This window comes from Alosa sapidissima, chromosome 7 (genome assembly GCF_018492685.1).
Source record: "Alosa sapidissima isolate fAloSap1 chromosome 7, fAloSap1.pri, whole genome shotgun sequence".
NCBI classification, from domain to species: domain Eukaryota; kingdom Metazoa; phylum Chordata; class Actinopteri; order Clupeiformes; family Clupeidae; genus Alosa; species Alosa sapidissima.
This window is the reverse complement of record NC_055963.1, coordinates 4702107-4720952: the sequence shown is the minus strand read 5'-3', so window position 1 is coordinate 4720952 and position 18846 is coordinate 4702107. Positions and strand designations below refer to the sequence as shown.

Here is an 18846-nt window from a genome sequence, read left to right as displayed (position 1 = left end):
CAGTGCTATGAAACATATGGCTATGATGATGGTGCGCATCATGAAGTAATGGACAGATAGATAGGTCATTTAGGCCATTGAAGCAATCTGCTCAGCATGTTTGTGGTGTAGTATTCACAGATAATACACTTATTCGACAAAAGTAACAGAACACACAAAACATCAGATTCTGCTTTGGGTTAGCTTCAACTTTTACGTTATAGCCTAGACATGTAGCCTAGGCTACAGTGCAGTCGCTTCTAGGAAATTATGCCAGGTGAGCCTTCTGTGTCGAATTACAGGCTTCCACACTGTGCGCACCAGGGCACATCAAATCTATATTAACCTAAAACATGTTATGCCTCTGACCAGATATAACGTTGCACCTACAGTCTCGATTTAATACCAGCAACCACACGACTGCCTTTAGGTCAAGTCAGAAAAAACTTCATTTGACGTTCTCGGTCATCACTTTTTGTCTTTGATAGCTTAATTCAGGAGTCTAACTGTAAAAATATATTTCTGATAGTATGTTGTAGATTTAAGCAAAACAGTTGTAACTGAACATGTAATTAACACCAATTTTCTATATGTTTCAGCTTGTATATGTAAATTTATTTTACAAGAAGAATTGTTAAATAGTATCAAATAGTTGATTACCAGAAATCAGATCACAACACTTCAGCACGCGCCATCCATACCTTGATCCATCGACCTCATGTGGTGATACTGCGCCAGCCTCCAAGTTTCTCTAAACATTTTGAAAATAAAAGTTCTAAATTACTGGTTAAAGAAAGAAATCTTTGAGCTATGTCTCATAGCAGGTAAAAAATCCGATGAATGGGTGAAATCTGCAATGAAGTATTAACTGTCAAATACTCCGTTTAAGAGCGAAAAATCATGGAGCTAAAACAGAACCGCTTGCTATAGTTATGGTGTGAGCTCCTTTTCCTTGCTCAGAGGATTACTTGAGTATCTAGAGCGGCTTCCTTCCCCGCTCTGGGTGTTTATAATGGTCCAATGCTGTAAAAGAACGGGATTCCCTCAGTGTTTCCTCCTGTTTGTGCGCTTTGCCATGGAAACCTGGAGCGGCTCCATCGCGGAGACTCTGGGCTTTCCTGCAAAGCCCACACTGAGGAATCCATGACGTCTCCAGCCGTTGCGCCAAGGCATTTCTGCGGCTTCTCTCAGACAGTGGCACACAAGAACTTCATTGTGGAGATGAAGAAATTGCTGAAAGAGGGGGGGGGGGGAGAAAAAATGAAAACAGGAGCGATGTTTAAATATGTACAGAAACTGTGTTACACAGTGGCGTTTTACTGTTCGCGTGGTTTAAAGCCAATATGAAATATGAGTTGAAACGCTAGCTCGGAACATAACGGCATCTTTCATAAGCTTGCAGTTTCTTCAGCCGCACGAGGAAAAATCACTCATAGATTTTATAACACTTTTGCCAAAAGTGTCCTAGATGGAACTATGGAGTAGATTTCAATCCTTCCACAGATTTAACCCATTTTCTAATGGAAACTTGCTATGTTAGAGGGGGTCATCTGACATCATACGTGAGGCGGTGATATGAGCTGATCGGAAAAAGGACGAAATCCCATGGACAGCCAGTAAAATCTAATCCACTTGCCATGAAGAGAGATTCTGGATGAGCTACATCTGCTAGAGTGAGGATAGATCATTTTTAACAGACTTTTTAATGTTTTTTTGGAAAACTGATGATAAACCTGTTAGTTCAATTTCAAATGTTACTGTCAGGTCAGATGAAGCAGGCTAATGGATGACCATGGACTTGTGTGGCCTAATACCCTGAATGATGTAAATCAAACACTTTCAGATTGGTAACTCAGATTGATCAGATTGGTTTGCATCTATAGGTTAGTGTCATTCTAGAAATCAAATCAAGTAGGCCTAATATTCATACCAAAACCAACAAGTTTTATTCTTTGTCTTACAACACAAACCTCTACATGGTCATCATATGCATTACAGAGCAGTAATTGTAGGCCCTTAGTGCATTTGTGTGTGTGTGTGTGTTTTTTTTTATATAGACTAGCCTACTTAGTTCTCAGCGGAGGGTGGGCCGTGCTGCTGTAAGATGACAGTGGGCAACTGAGCAGGCCGGCCAGCAAGAGGCTGAGACACTGCTGTCTTTGACGCTCACACACAGCCATTTAACCCTCCTCAAGTCATATCGTTATGGACAGACACACACAAGGACTCCAAGCTATCTGAGCAGAGCTGAGTGCTGGTACTCCCCAGCCATAAATGTTTCATGAAAGGCTAATGTAACCCATTAACAGCCTCACCCACAACCTGGCCAAGGAAGCTGTGGCATGTTGGAAATCCAGCGGCGCCAAGGTAAACTCCTCAGGATTTACAGTTAGAACATGCCTATGCCCTCTAGCAGGAGAGCAAGCACTTGATGAAGCTTTCTCACTGAATTAATCCCTCTTTAATCCGCCGTTTCATCAGCAGTTTTTAAAGCCGTGAGTTACTATTAATTCTCTTGTCATATTATTGTGGCCTGTAATTCAACCGGTCAGACTGTAAGCAGACTGATTACACCAGATTGTGTTCTTAACTGGGCAGATATAATATATACCATCCAAAAAGTGGTGAAAAACATGAAATACCACAGTGACAAAGGTGACTTTTATAGAAAATTATCATTGTGTGTTAGCACCTAAATTCTATTTTGTTGTTTTTTTTTTCCCAGAGCTTAATAACGTAGAGTCTCTGAAATGCCCTGCTTGTCTGCTCACTATTTGGAATGTTCCTGCCAGAGCATGGACACAGGATGGATGGATCAGAATGAAACAGGCCAATTAGAATCGCTGGTTAACTGGGTCCTAGAACTGGCATTATGATCCTTTTACAGATTGTCTTCATTTGCTTAATCCCTGCATCACCAATGGTAGATATTGACAGTAGCATAGGCCCAGTGGCATCATCATTCCCCTTATAGGCATAGTCTATAAGTTTATTTGGCCAAGGCTACCCCAATCTGAACAATTACAGAACAGACTTCTTAAGTTCCCTCTCAGATGTCTATTACATGAAAAAGATCAATTTCAGTAACATTCTTTTATGGAAACATGACATGTTTGTAGTTTTGTCTTACAACAGGAAACGTCTTATAGGCCTAGACTAATTTTCTTGTACAGGCTCTGGACTCTGTATATTGTAGAGTATCAGTTGTCCAACACGGACAGCTGTGACGTGAGGAACGGACTGATGCGCTGGAAAATCTAGCGGCAGACACAGAGGCAATTACGGGTCTGCCCTCAATTGTCATCTGTAAGGGTAAGAGGTGGCGAAGGACAGGAGGAGCAACACTCAGAAACACACACTTTCCCCCCTCTTTGTAAAGGGAACTCACGACGAAGAACTCTTGTCTACCAGATGTACATTCCTCCCCTGTTACGGCAGTCTTACGCAACTCAAATTATGAATGAGTAAATTAAAACGGCAGTACTTTGAAAGCTAGAGGAGGAAAAACTGTCCGTCCAGACGGCCGTACGTACGCTTCCGTTTTCACTCGAGAAACCTGCTTTTTCCAAGTTCATGCAGTTGTTTCCACCCACTGTAAAACAGCTCATTTAGGCAGCCCTGTCTGGGTTATGGCATTGCCCTCGCTTTACTTTTCCAAGTTCAACATGTGCGTTTGAGTAGCGCGGTTACCCGGGCAGTGGAGCTCTGATATGGAAACGGCATATTATACCATGTCTCATGGAAATCTTCTCAAGCATGTTTCGGAAACGGGAATAGGACCCTGGAGCAGCACTTTCAATCAGCTCACAACCGAGAAAAAATGTGCCATTTTCCCCTTTTCCCTTGTCCAGTCGGCATGTTATGGGTGGCTGACATAGTTGTGACTCTGCTAAATGTGATGTAATAGGCCTAGTTGTTTCTACTATGTCAAACTTGACCTTGTCAGATGCTTTTTTTCTTGATTTTTTTCAAGACTTCTCAATAATTACCATGATTTTCCACAGATATGGAAAGTGCGCACATAGGAAGAAATGAGTGCGTTACATAACGGGGTTATATTGATACTCTGCTGGTTGTGTAAAGAATTTCACATCTTCACTTCACCAGGGAAAAAATGAACACACTGGTGTTTTTCCATTTTGAATGCAATAGTCTGAAGCTGTTGAAAGCATATCATCTGAGGGAAGATCTCCCATACCAGTTTTCCTCTTTGATGAGCAGTCATCCACGTTACAGTTAGGACATCATTCCTTGTTCTGTATGTTATCATGTTATCTAAAATAACTGGAATATAGTTCTTTTGCATAGATACTGTAGCATCACATTTTCTGTAAAACAGCACTACACACAACATGCTCATGTGAGGAGCTGGTGTCAGGGAGTAGAGTTGATAGCTGGATGTTTAGCCTGGCATCCCAGTAAGCATTGTTGATAAGAGCAACTCATGACATGAAGCAGAATCCCTGTAGTGCACCAGCTCACACTCAAGTGCAAATGCACAGAAGACAGTCATAGCTGGCCCTGAACAGTAGTGAGAAAACCCAATATTAATAACTAGCTTTATATGGAGGTAAATGGACACAATGATAACATTACTTATACATATAAAATAATATTTATTTCAAAATGGCAATCAAAAATCAAATGTGATTCTGCAGATTTTGATTGTTATAATATAATATACTATAAATATAATATAATAATAACTCAATACATTCGGATGGAATAAACTTGTTCTCCTAGAAGTGCTCAGTCTTTTTCTGATTTTTGATGTATGATATGTAATCTTCAATATGCAAAAACATTACTGTTTCTGGTATACTCTTTAACATTTGAAAATATTTTCAATCATAATATGGAAAATCTAACATAATCAGTAAAACTGGGCAAAACTAATTTCATCAATGAGTTTCTATGTGAGAGCATGCATGCATGCCATGTGTCATGATACGAAGCATGTACAAACCACTACTTATCTTCATAAGGCCGATATGGAAAATGTAGAAGCTGTTTTTACAAGCCATTGTTGGCATTTTGAAATGACAAATTACAGAGCTATTTCCACGTCTGTGGGTCTGAGCTATATTGTTTACATATGTAGGGAGGAAGATTTCCCATGTCCTGCCTTAGGAAAGGTGAGGTGTGAAGGTATGTCTAAAGCTCCCTGGCTTGACGTGGCTATAAATAGCCCAGCTCAGGGGTGTGAGAGTGCACTCGGCAGAAGCCTCAGCGAGAGGTCTGTCATCGGCCCGGCCCCTCCCGTCACCTCTGTCTGACAGAAGCCAACCGCCCCGCTGATGGGAGTTTACACTGGGACATGTCTGAGCTGGAGGATGAGCTTCCAGCCATGCCAGGGCGAGGCAGCAACAGTATCTTTCAATGGAGAGGACGAGCCTCTGGTCTTTATTTACATGGCAGTTCATGAGAGTTTTTTAAACCTGGCGATCAGGCTCTCAGTCAGGTGGGAGAGTTGTGTGTGAGCAGGATTACTAAAGGAACGCTGCCTGATTCACTTGCACCTTACATAAGGAGTTTGCTTTTAAAAAAAGAGATCAGTCAGCAATTCTGCTTCAACTCCACAGAAACAGAGTACCTGCTCCATCTCACCATTCTCTCACACTCTCACAACACCCTTTAGCAGTTTGTCATGACACAGACTGAGTTGACATGCAAACTAGACCACTACAAAAAAAAGACATGGTAAGAATATGCCGTGCACTTTAAAATCACAAAATCAAAGGTAAATTCATTGTTTAAAGTCACCTAACTTAAAGCAGTTGTTGTCAAACCAACCAACCAACCGACCAATCAAACACAGATGTTCTCACTCTCTGTCTCCGGTCTTTCAGTCTGGGGAATGACAGAGTGTATGAGCAGAGATCTGAGATGTTAGTGGAGACCTTAGAAGGCTAAGCTACTCAGGGGTCTCCTGTAACAACTGACCGTGTCACTGCCCTAGTGTCTGACAGAACTGCATGTCAAACAGCATCAGAAATGTTACATCTTTTCTAAAGCCAAATCAGTAAGAAACATGTGTTCATAACAAGAGGCCACCAGTCAAGTGTTAAAGACTTGACATATTACTTAGGAATAAACAACAAAAATAAGCTAAAGTGCCTGTAGTGATACACATATAAGGTTCCTTTGGCCCAAACCACACAGCTGCAGGCCTCTCATCCCCTCTGTCCTGCAAAGGAATGAGTGCTGTTCCGATGAGAGAACCCAAACAGCGCTGATTGGGAAGCCTGCGCCATTCATTCCACTCATGAGATGGAATTACCCTCTTTATGGCTAATGGCTCTGACTTCAATTACAGTGCGGGCAACATCTTAGAGAGAGGATTTCTGCTTTTGGAATGTCTTGCTGATGCTGGCCAAGGGGCATTAAAGGGAACTCTGGGTGATGCTGGGCATATTTTAAAATCACATTACATTGATTTGTTTAGTGATGGCTTTTATAGGGGGTGGAAATTGAAATACGATTGCCAATTACACACATCATTCTGAAGAGCTGCCATGGTAGCACACGCAATGACGTCCATGATTTACTCAATCTTTAAGTCAGTGGGGAGGAAATAACTTGCCATTTCGATTTCTGCATCATAGATGTGGTAATATACTGACAATGTGCATTATTTTACTACCAAGTCAACAAGATTAAGATCTGGCAGTCTGAAAAGGTAGACTGACATATTGGCTTTGATGGAGGCCAAAGCGTTTCAGGCTGCTTATAGATGCAATGCCTAGGGTAGCCAGTGGACTGTGTGATGAAATCAAGCCCAACAACATCCCCCTTTGCACATAAAACAAAACAGATGTCTGGACATAAAGGACTAAATCACATTTAGATGTTCTAGCTGGGGATTCCACACGTACAGATATATAGCAATTTAAATAAACAAAGCTTAACTCTAACCATCCATTTCCATGTCTCTGTGTTAATAAAGATGCAACAGTACGATTCATTGAAAGCTTTGAGAATGTTATGTCATGTGTCATGTAATTGGGGGCCAAGCAGCGGAGCTGCGAAGGCTCCCATTGTGTTTCTATGTTTTCTTATTATTACGCTTCCGCCATTGAAGTCTATGGCAGCCCATAGAACCGTCTGGTAAAAAGTTGTGAAATTTGGCACACTGATTGGGGACAGTCCAATGATTAATTTCAACAAGATCCATGCCGGCACCTTGAGCGCTCTAGCGCCACCAACAGGCCAAAGTTGGATGTGCATTCACGCACGTAACTTTTGACCCGTATGGCCGTTTGTCAAAAATGAGGTATTGTTGGAATCCTTGGACCAAGCCGAGTTCAACGCACCCTATGACGTCAATTTCCGCCATGGTGGATTTTCCGCCATTTTGGATTTCATCAAAAAAACTAAAAAGTCTTCACAGGTCACAAACTTTGTCCGATCGACACCAAACTTCATAGATATCATCTACAGACCATGCCTCATTAATGCATTGCTTTTTGTCTTCGGAACTAAAACCGTTCACACGTAACAGCCAATCGAAGTTTGCGGCGAAGCCGCCAAACAGGAAGTGAGCTCATATCTCAGCAACCCATTCATCTATCATAACCAAACTTAATACATGGCCTCAGGACCCAATCAGGGGGAGGCTCAATAAATCTGGTGACCTTTGACCTCTAGGGGGCGCTGTAATTAAGAAACATGCCTTTTGGCCTGTAGCTGCAGTTGTGCTTAGAATTAAAATGCACTAGTGGTGTCTGGTAATACTGTTGAAGGGCCTTAGGCCGACCCAAGCCAACTTGTGATGTCATCGTAATTGATTCGGCCGCCATATTGGATTTTATCAAAAACACGTACAAGTTTTCGCAGGTCACAAATTTCAGCGGATCCTCACCAAAATGGGCAGAGACCATCTTCAGACCATAACCTATCAATATATCGCTTTCTGGAACAATTGACAACCCGTAACAGCTAATCGAAATTGGTGGCGAAGCCGCCAAACAGGAAGTGAGCTCATATCTCAGAATCCCTGCCATGTATCATAACCAAACTTACTACATGGATTCATTAAGAGGACGCTCAAAAACTTTGGTGACCTTTGACCTGTAGGGGGTGCTGCAATTATCAATATTGCATTTTGATCTGTAGTTGCTGATGTGTTATATAGATCTTTTGTTTTTTGATGTGAAACTGAAGACAACATGTTCCATTCAGTTCATTCTAATGCGTGCGTGCAAGGGCGGGGCGGGGTGGGACGGGCAGGGGTGATTAGGTGGCGGAGGGCTGGCTGGCGGAGGCAGTAGCAATACTCAAAATCAGCTATGTTTTGATGTGACACTTGTTGAAAGTGTTGCTCACGGGTGTCTGGTGAGTTCTATCTTGTCGCCGTGGCTACTCCGGCCTATTCTGCTTGGTCCCCTCATTGCTGCTTGCAGCTATATTTTTATCTGTTTTCTGTTCATATTCTGCCTTTATATAGTATTTATCATTATTTCACATAAACAATAATACCAACTTGCGGAATATGCTAACTGGAAATGAGAAAGAAAATGAATGCCAAAGAACGAACCAACAATTAATCAAGATGGGAATCAAATAGTTGTTGTGTATCTTTTGCAATTTTGAGGATGTGGATCAAATCCATATACATTGGTTAATATATCTCAAAATATTATTTGTTTTCATTGTATTTTGTAGACCATAACATTTCAGTGTATTACCACTGGCTATAGAGGAGTAAAGGTGATATCTGAAAGTTCTAAAATTGTGTCGTTGTATAATTTATTTGGATGGATAAATGGTGAAGCTTTTGAAAACTCTATGTGATTGACACAAAGCACAATTTTGAAATGAGAATGCAGCTGAAAGTCTGTGACTTTGGAGAGGTTACCAGTTACACTACAACAGAGGCAATGCAGTTTACCATTTGCCTCTGGGACTCCATCTACTGGTGAACATATTACACATTAACACACACACACAGATACACACACACACACACACACACACACACACAGATATACAGACACACACACACACAGATACACAGACACACACACACAGAGAGAGAGCGAGAGAGAGAGAGAGAGAGAGAGAGAGAGAGAGAGAGAGAGAGAGAGAGAGAGAAAAAGAAAGAGAGAGAGGGGAGGGGGGGATAGGTCTGAGCAATTCTTAGCACATGACAAGACAAATAGCAGCATTTGCCTTCTGTCAGTTGGCTTGATTAGCACATCTAAGATCAGAGATTCAGCATGATAACCTGTGAGCAGTTGTGCTGGAAATGAATGAACAACAAAACAATAAGAAAACACACCTTTTAATTCTTTCAGCATTGATATTGACACATTGTCCCTTTTGTTCTGCTAGTTTGAGTGCAAATACCAACACAACGTAAGAAAAGTTAATAAATTAAAGGTACTTTGTTATTATTTACAATTCAGCATTGAACACTTACCATTAAGTAAACACAAATGCTAGATCATTACATTACACTGACAAACACTGCAACTTGTCACAATAAAACAGAAATAAATAAAACCCTCCTGTCAGAACTGAGTGACCTTTGACCCGGGTCCTCAGAGTACCGGACCTAACCACGTGCAAAACCAGAATCAGCTGATTAGACAGGGGGACAGGGTCTGGACGGCCAAGAGAGAGGAGCAACTGCACAGGTAAAGGCAGCTCTCTGTCAGAAAGCCTACTGGGTTTGCTACAACCAGCAGCCACAACGCAGAGTGGACAGTGAAAAGATCTCGGATGAATATTATGACAATCCCGGAGGACTGTCCTGCATGATGTTTACTTTAAGGTGAATTAGGCCGTTGATACACAAGCTTCCTTTCACATGAGTGTGTCATGGCAACAGCAATTTCATGCAGGCGTTGCATGTCAAGTGACTGACTGCACCCTATCACACTAAAATAGAGGACAGATATGACCAGTGTTGGCTGAGCAGTGTTGGCACGCTGTTTTCAAACACACCACACGCACAAACACACACACACACACACACACACACACAAATCATAGCTTTCCCTGACAGTTGTTAGTTATTAATAAAACCACATTATGAGAAAGAAGGTCAATGAACTGTTAATTGTACATCACAAGGGCATTCAAGTATTTACACACTCAAACATGCTGAGTCTTCCCTGAACACCGGGGTCAAGCAGAAACTCCATCCGAAATACAGTGTGAGTAAGCAGTAACCTTTACAATGACATAGGTTTGCATGTCCTTCAAGTCAAGTAGGTGTATGTGTGAGGGCTGACAGTGGGTGAAAGAAGACAAAACGTCATTGGACGCCTACGCAAATACGCGCACACACACACACTCACACACACACACACACACACGTGCTCGTAAGGACGCAACAAACCCAAATAAACACGGGATGCGTACCCACGCATTGAGGACGCCATCCCCTTCAGATGTCCAGGTTGATGGGGTGACTGCTGGACTGGACTGTGTTCATGTGGAAATAGCCCATAGTTTGTGGCCAAAGGCTGGTCATTTTTCCTACTGTCTGACCATTCAGTGACCGGGAAATCAGTCTCTTGCTCTCTATTGCTCATGCACTCACACACACACATGCACACACACAAACAGCCACACACTCTCTCTCGCACTCTCTCATCTAATTCTCCAAAAGGGATGTATATAGGTGCATGATAGTTTTTGTCCCAGTGTTTGAACTCTTACCACTGATGTCAGTGCAAATGTGCAAATCATTAGTAGTACCCTCATTAATATTAAAAAATAAATAAGAACCTAAAAACTCAACTCAATCTTTCTTAAACAAATTACCAATGTATCTGTGAGGACAATTTTCTTCAATTTGCTAAATAGGTCTATTTGAGAAGGCTGTGAGGAATAAGTGGATAAGTGGAATTTCAAACACACACACACACAGACACACACACACACACACACACACACACACACACACACACCAGTGACTCTGGAGACAGGTGAAACCCCTGCAGGTGTGTGTGGTTGTTGGTGAGCAGAGGGGCAGCTGTTGCTCTGGGGGGGTCCGTGCGGGTCTAAGTGGTCAGCTTGGAGTAGCTGGGGGGGGAGAAGCGACGCCTCAGGTACTTGAGGATGTAGAGCGGCAGGCAGCTGACCAGCGTGATGGCCGTCACCTTCCACACAAACGACAGCGTCGTGATGAAATACACGTCTGACAGGAGCAGGAGAGAGAAAAGGGTCAGTGTGTGAGCCCTACAGGGTCTCAAGAACTGAAATACTGAGTGAAATACAGGTTGTGTGTGTGTGTGACGTGTGTGTGTGTGTGACGTGTCTGTATGCGTGCATACATGGCTTTAATGGTGCCATTGGGCACAACAGATAAGGATCAATCATAGGACTAGAGATAAGCTTACCAACTCATCAAATGGCCATTATCAGTCTAAGGCAATCATCCTCCAATCTTAGCAGGTCCTATTCGCTCGTAAATCGTGTGTAAGGCCTTTTTTTAAGCACTTCAGTTACGCACGTTTCAGTTCCACACATTCTCCCATTCCCGCCTCTGTCACACCCACAGCGCGCAAGTTTGAAATCAAGGCGGCCTTTAAAAGAGGCGTGATTTATTTAAAATAGAACCAGACTGATCCACCACCTCGTTAATTTAGCTTGATATGAAAACGTGGAACATGGACTTTCTTATTGACTTTCTGAATGGCATTTAAATCCAGAAAGAACACAAACCTTTGCTTTTAAAAACATAACCATGGTGAACTGAATAGCGAACTGCCCACAGTAAAATGGTGTGTCATCACATAGCCTAACAAGGAACTGACTTAACAAAATGTCCCTTTTGCTCTGAGGTTTGTTTAGAAAGAGTCAAGACGTGCTTGGGGTGTGTAGATTCATAATTTAAAAACTCACTGTTGAGAAAGAAAAGTTTAAATGGCAGCTGCTTCTAAGAATATCAATGTATGCTAATAAAGCTGTAGACTGACCTGCAGTTGCAGTTTCGATAACAATACCAGCCTCCATTACAAACCAATCAGAGACAGGAGAATATAAACGATGCTGCTCAATAATAGTGCAGACGTCTGTGCAAATGTATGGAGGACTTCGGTCAAATTGGAAATGGACAGATTCGAATGAAGTAGGCTATGGGATTATTACTTCACGTCAAGTTAAAACTGAAGACACAGTCGGTAAGCTCCAATATCCAAAGTGGGTGATTATAACAGGGTTTTCCCTATTTAACAATGTAGTCTCATGGATAAGGTAATGTCACCGTGCGACACTGTAATAAGGAAAAACATAAAGCCGTATCAGCATATTAAGCACCAAATTTCATCCTGTAATGTCAATTTGTAAGGTTCTGTGTAGCCTACTGGCCTACTGCCGACATTGAGCAATCTACTGTTTCACCTTGTAGTGGCGCTCGACCTTAATCCAGCCCTAGGGAGCGCGTAACTGGCTTCATGACGCGTAAATGACACACTTGTGAAGGGGAGAATTCGCACAGGCTGAGAAAGTTTTTTTTTACTTACGCACCCTTAGGCACATGGGAGAATTCGGCCCAAAGTGAATGAGTCTGGTTTTAACCAGGCTAGGCCAGTCCTGCTGACTGGTACTATAGAGCCGGGCAATGGGAGAACATCTGGTACTATAGAGCCGGGCCATGGGAGAACATCTGTCCCGCTGGTACTATAGAGCCGGGCCATGGGAGAACATCTGGTACTATAGTCGGGCCATGGGAGAACATCTGTCCCGCTGGTACTATAGAGCCGGGCCATGGGAGAACATCTGTCCTGCTGGCTGGTACTATAGAGCCGGGCCATGGGAGAACATCTGACTGGTACTATAGAGCCGGGCCACTATAGAGCCGGGCCATGGGAGAACATCTGTCCCGCTGGTACTATAGAGCCGGGCCATGGGAGAACATCTGACTGGTACTATAGAGCAGGGCCATGGGAGAACATCTGACCTGCTGGCTGGTACTATAGAGCTGGGCCATGGGAGAACATGTCCTGCTGGCTGATACTATAGAGCCGGTGGAGATAGGAGCAGGCTTCACTCAATGTGTATACTTTTAAACTTGAAGAGTGCTGGCCTGGATAGTTCGAATACGTAAAGTAGGAGAGAGGCTGCACTATGCATATATACTTTTATTTGCACAATAATGTGTAAATATATATGCATAGTGCGGCCTCTCTCCTACTTTACGTACTATAGAGCCGGGCCATGGGAGAACATCTGAGGCCAAGCTCCACACAATGCAGGCCAAGAAAGGGGTCTGTTTCTGTCCACTGGGTGAGTAAACACTAGAGCTGCCCACAGTCTAGTAGCCATCGACCACAGTCAGGTCGGAATGCAGAGGGGCCAAGAAAGGAGCTCGAACTGGAGCAGCTAAAATAAGCGCCGGGAACAGCCGTATTTAGCTTAAAACGCCGGGTTATGGAAAGTCGCGTCAGTCGCTGGCCCACTCATGCTTCCCAAACCTGCTCTTTTATTACGTTTTACGAGGAGCTTATATGCATCTGTGTGTGGGGGTAGGTGCGTTTAACCACAGACACTGACTGGACAGTTTTCTCCACACATCACACACACACACGTTAAGCGTGGGGGCCCAAGCTGCTCTCCCCACAACCCCGTCCTCCAGACGGCAGGTCATGGCGTCCGCTGACCTCAGCGCAGGACAGCACGTCTCTCTCCGCACGGGCTCCTCAGGACACGCCTCCACAGAAAACAGCACCAGCTCCACCACCAGCAGGTGTCTCAGCTCATCCACCACAACGCTCCAGAGCAAATCACTACAAGCAGAATAGCTCCAGGGGATTATGGGTTTGAGCATCACATGCTTTTGTGTTGTTGGTGGGTGGGACTTTTGTTGTAGTTTGGGACTACTTCTAATTGGGTTCAGCTCAGAGATTGTGTCTCATATCATGAATCACTCTTGGCTTGCATAGCCTCCTATTAGGGATTTGTGAAAGTAAAGGATACTAAGTAAGGGTCATAATTCAACACTTGTGCAAGTAAACCAGTTGCAGGGTTCAGGCTTCCTGGTCTGCAGGCATGTGACAGGTTAACATGGCTTCCCCTAATCTAAGTGTGTGAGTGAGAGGCAGAGAGAGAGAGACAGAGAGAGTGAAAGAGTGAGAGGGGGAGGAGGGGGTTGAGAGATAAACAGTGGGACCTTGGTGGAACAGGGTTTGCATTGGCAGGAAGTGAGTGTGTGGGTCTGGCATTTCCCCCTGTAGAGTCCAGACTGCTACAGGGTGACGTGCGTCAGTGTGTGTGTGAGAGCTTGCGGACCCGGTCACACTCGCTCACCCTTGACCTTGGAAGTGGCAGATTCCAGCCACCGACAGAGGACTAGTGACCCAAGGGGGAGCCAGTCTAAGCTCTGACGTGTGGTGAGGGGTTTCACCTGACAGTGGACACAGCCGACACACACCAATCCATCAGTGGCTATCAGACCGGGGCTGGGGTGGGCCAGGGGTGGGAGTTTAATAACGGCAACAGCACTCTATTCTGCTATGTGTTCACGGGGTCACCACACAGCCCATTCTGAAATGCCAGGATACAGCCTACAGACACTTATAATGAAGAATGTGCTCTGATCAAACGCACTGGGAAACCGGCTGCTATGAAATCAGCAGGACCCTCGGGACACATGATGTCCCAGTCATTGGTCACATCTCCAGCTTACAGTTTTTCTCAGTCGCTTTGGTGCTTTTTTCAGATCAGAATGAAAATTCTCATAACTATTAGTTCAACCTCCACAACATTTAGTCATTTGTGCACATCATAGTAGCAATTTCTCCTTCCTCGGAACAAATTGCAAATACTTTTGGACATGTACCAGTTGCTTTCATACAATTCTCTGCTGTTTTTTAACATTATCATTTTCTTATGTCATGTCAGTCAAAATGAACTATACTTATGAATGCTGAATAGTCGTTCCCAATAAAACTAATAGTCTTCATTTCATTGCTTGAGTCATTACATACAAAATTGTTGAACTAGTTATCAAATTCTGTCACAGTGCTGTAGAATTGCAAAGAGCATACAGTAAAAATGTATGCATTCAGTGTCTTGTACTCACTTACTCACCTAACTACAGCAATGTGTAACTTTACTGTAGTTTTCAAATGGCTGTACAAGTACTGTATAGTGCTGTCTTGAGCATGTTCAGGTAATGTCACCGAGTTCTGACCTTTTTTTGCATTGGAAAACACTGAGAGAACTGTCATAATGAAAACATGACAAAGCCATTTGACTATCTTGTTCATAAACGATGGTGTCAAGACTTCTCATTTTGATTACACTGGCAGTTTCATTGACATGAATACCTGCTTTTGAGGAATGGACTATCCATTTTGAGCAAGTGACGTGCTTTTGCAGGTCATCCACTAGGTTTTGCAGTTTGCACTAATTGTTTTGAGAATTGCACTAACTGCTGTGCAAATGTTAATAGTGATGTGAGAAAAGCACCAAAGCGACTGAGAAAAACTGTAACTACAGGGATAACTGCAGGGGAATGGCCTAGGTGGTGTGGCAGCTAAACACATGCTAAAGGTCCCTGTTCACACCAAGCTAGTGTGATGGTGAATTAGTGGCTTGGTGACCTGACCTACAAGAGAACGCGACCTTCTGGACTGGATTAGGCCAGGTCAGTTTTAGCCACCGCAATGGTTGGAAACCCGACCACAGACTTCATACTCTGCCTGGGGTTGAACTCACAATAATGACAATAAAGTTGAATCTAATCTAATATTGATGGGAGCAGAAATGGAATAGTTGAACTGTAAAAAGGCCCAAGAACAAATCTACATTTCTCAACACTGACTCAATTACGAGACAGTGTGTGTGTGAGTATGTGAGTGTGTTTGTGTGTATGTGAGTGTGTAAGTGTGTGTGTGTGTGTGTGTGTGTGTGTGTGTGTGTGTGTGTGTGTGTGTGTGTGTGTGTGTGTGTATGTGTGTGTGTGCATGTGTGTGCGTGCTTACCAATGAACTCGTGAAGGAAGACGAGTGAGGCGATGTAGCAGGCCAGGCTGAGCAGCTCGGCCACGATCATGAGCCAGTGCCACGTCTGTACGGTCAGCGCCACCATCAGGAGCTCGGTTAGGATCAGCGCCGTGAACGAGATGGCCACGATGTGCACGAACTCCGACTCGAAGAGCAGCAGCGCGCCATACATTATAATGCTCCCTGCAAGACACACACAAACACACACACACACATACATTATAATGCTCCCTGCAGGACACACAAACACACACACAAGGCAGTCAGATAGATAGATAGAGATAGATAGGGATAGATAGATATAGAGAGAGAAATAGATAGATAGATAGATAGATATATAGAGATAGATAGATAGATAGATATAGAGAGATAGATAGATAGATATATAGATAGATAGATAGATAGATAGATAGATAGAGAGAGAGAGATAGATAGATAGATAGATAGATAGATAGATAGATAGATAGATAGATAGATAGATAGATAGAGAGATAGATAGATAGATAGATACTATATTGAGCCCCAACCAGACCAGACCACACCAGATCCACATCTTTTCTTCCACTCAAAACCAGCAGAGTGGAAAACCAGCGTAATCAGGATTTGAATATCTGTAGTGATGGCTAATCTAAGGCAGGTGAGGTCCACAGTCTCCCTGTTTCCTAACATAACCCAACTCTTCAGCTACAGCAGAGTCACTATCTGAATGGACTGAATCTGACAAGTGATATTCCGCTATGGAAGTCCCTCAGGATTATGGGTAAAAGTTGCACGCTTTGCTTTACAGTCTTGGGTACCTGCTTACAGCCTTTATAATTCAGACCCTAACCCTCTATGGTGGCCATGGTTTCAGGTGTCAGGAAGAGGAGGAGCAGCTTTTCCATCTTTTGGACCCTTTTTCCATGCTTTCTCCAGCGCTTCCTCTGGTTGCCGTGTTGTCGTGACCCCTGCGCTGGCCTGTGAAGAGCCGCTTCCTGTGACTGAGCGGCGTAATTAATAGCAGCCACGTGAAGCCGGAGCGCGAGCGTGAGCGTGAGCAAGGCTGGCCGTCCCCGTCAGCACCACTGGGGCACGGCCCCCGCGCCGCACGCCTCGCCGCTACGCCACTCCTGCTGACACGGACATCACGCACGGCCTCTTAGGAAAATAGTGCACGCTGCGCGCATGCAAAAGGCATCCGCGCTGAGGAGTACAAAAGAGGGATATTCTGCTGGAAAGTGCGGGGATGCATGACCACCACGGTGCATTGAGGATCCAGATGAGACCGGAATCCTCTGGCAGAGGCTGCGAGGCGCAGGGAGGGACGGGTTGACCACGCCCTCAGACGACAAGCCAGACAAAGGCCGCTGCTGGAAAAGCACCCCAGGTCGTGTCTGCTGATTCAGCCCCCAACACAAAGAGACGTATCGAGATGCGTGGGCAATGTGTGCATGTTTGTCACAGCCACAGCCACAAAATGTCTTTAAGTCTTTTTCATTGTAATGGTTGGAAAATGTTCCAAAACATGTCTTTTGACTAACCTGGTAAAGTTCTGTAGTGTATTAATGTGATGAAATAGAGCATTAAAAGACCACTAGCCAGAGGCCAGAGAATATAAAAAATACCTTTTAGAACTCATGGCTTGACTCACCTTGATAAATACTTATTAGGACCCATATGAGAAATGTCTTAAAGGAGAGCGGTCGACCCTAAGAAAGACAGGAGAAAACAGTAACAATAAACATTTGTGAAATTCTTGCTGCTTGCTGCAAATCAGCACATAAACATTGCTAATGGAGAGTTTAGGTATGGTACCAACATCCAAGGCTTGAGTTTTGTTTCATTATGTTGCTGAACGGATCATAAATGGCCACAGCAACAAAGAGGATTGACTGAAGAATTTGTTAGTATTTGTTAGTGTTTGTAGGTGCCTGCATCAAAGTGTTTGTCTGGTTATATTGCTGATCAGATCATAAACGGCTACAGCAATGAAGAGAATTGTGTGTGAGTGTGGAGGGGGTGGGTCTGGGACACCAAACACTACTGCTGGGCCTTCTGGGGGTGTCGTGGGCCTAATTCAACAACCGATGAAGGAAGGTGTCTGCTTGATAACCCAAGTGAAATGCTCATGAAGGCTTTGTTGGTGATTCTGCCTTTGTCACTGTGGGAAATCCCCTACTGTACCTATAGCACAAGTAATTAAACACATCTCCTGTGTACAGTAGATCTGAAATAACAAGAACAAGCAACACATCTCCTGTGTAGATCTGACATAACAAGAACAAGCCACTAGTCTTCATTTACATTACAGCACTACATATGACTGGGTCCCATGAGGCATACAGAGACGTATGTGGTAGTAGACAGGTGTGTGCATGTTGCAGACCAAAGTGAACCCAAAAGTTGTGTCTGACCTTGAGCAGGTCCTTGTAGAGTTCTGGATAAAGCATGGCCACTTCTGACTTCACATCCTTGTCCAGCACCAGAGAGAAGACTGGGAACATGGTGTAGATGGTGGAGTATCTGCCCCAGATAACAGCATCGGCACAGTCAACAGGAGAAGCACACCTCACATCCCCCCATAATACACACACCTCACATCCCCCCATAACACACACACACACACCTCACATCCCCCCATAACACACACACACACATACACCAGAGAGAAGACTGGGAACTGCCCCAGAGAACAGCATCGGCACAGTCAATAGGAGAAGCACACCTCACACGATATCAAGCAATGCGTTGGCAGTATTCAGGGACTTGTCTCCACTTTGTAGCACTTGACCAGTTCAGTAGTGACTTTTTGAGTGCATCTCTGATACAGTATTTAGGCTGTGAGGTGTAACAGGCAGGTCAGCATATTTGATCTGTTGACTGTTTGCAGGTTATGGCATGTCTCATAGGCAGAGAAAAGCTGTTGCTC

The 18846-nt window shown here is 43.8% G+C and overlaps 1 protein-coding gene across 2 annotated transcripts in view; it reads right to left on the bottom strand.

Moving 5' to 3' along the window:
- Positions 1–9246: 9246 nt before the first annotated feature.
- Positions 9247–18846, bottom strand: part of LOC121713848 (probable phospholipid-transporting ATPase IIA) — a 43106-nt gene continuing 33506 nt past the window's right edge. The window contains exons 25-28 of one of the 2 annotated variants that reach the window (XM_042098857.1): positions 18332–18440; positions 17569–17626; positions 15918–16169; positions 9247–11128 (exon numbers count right to left, since the gene is read on the bottom strand). In XM_042098857.1, coding sequence (XP_041954791.1) covers positions 10992–11128; positions 15918–16169; positions 17569–17626; positions 18332–18440 — 556 coding nt within the window. In that variant the 3' untranslated portion in view covers positions 9247–10991. The remainder of the gene's footprint in view (positions 11129–15917; positions 16170–17568; positions 17627–18331; positions 18441–18846) is intronic. The other variant, XM_042098858.1, reaches the window with a different exon arrangement.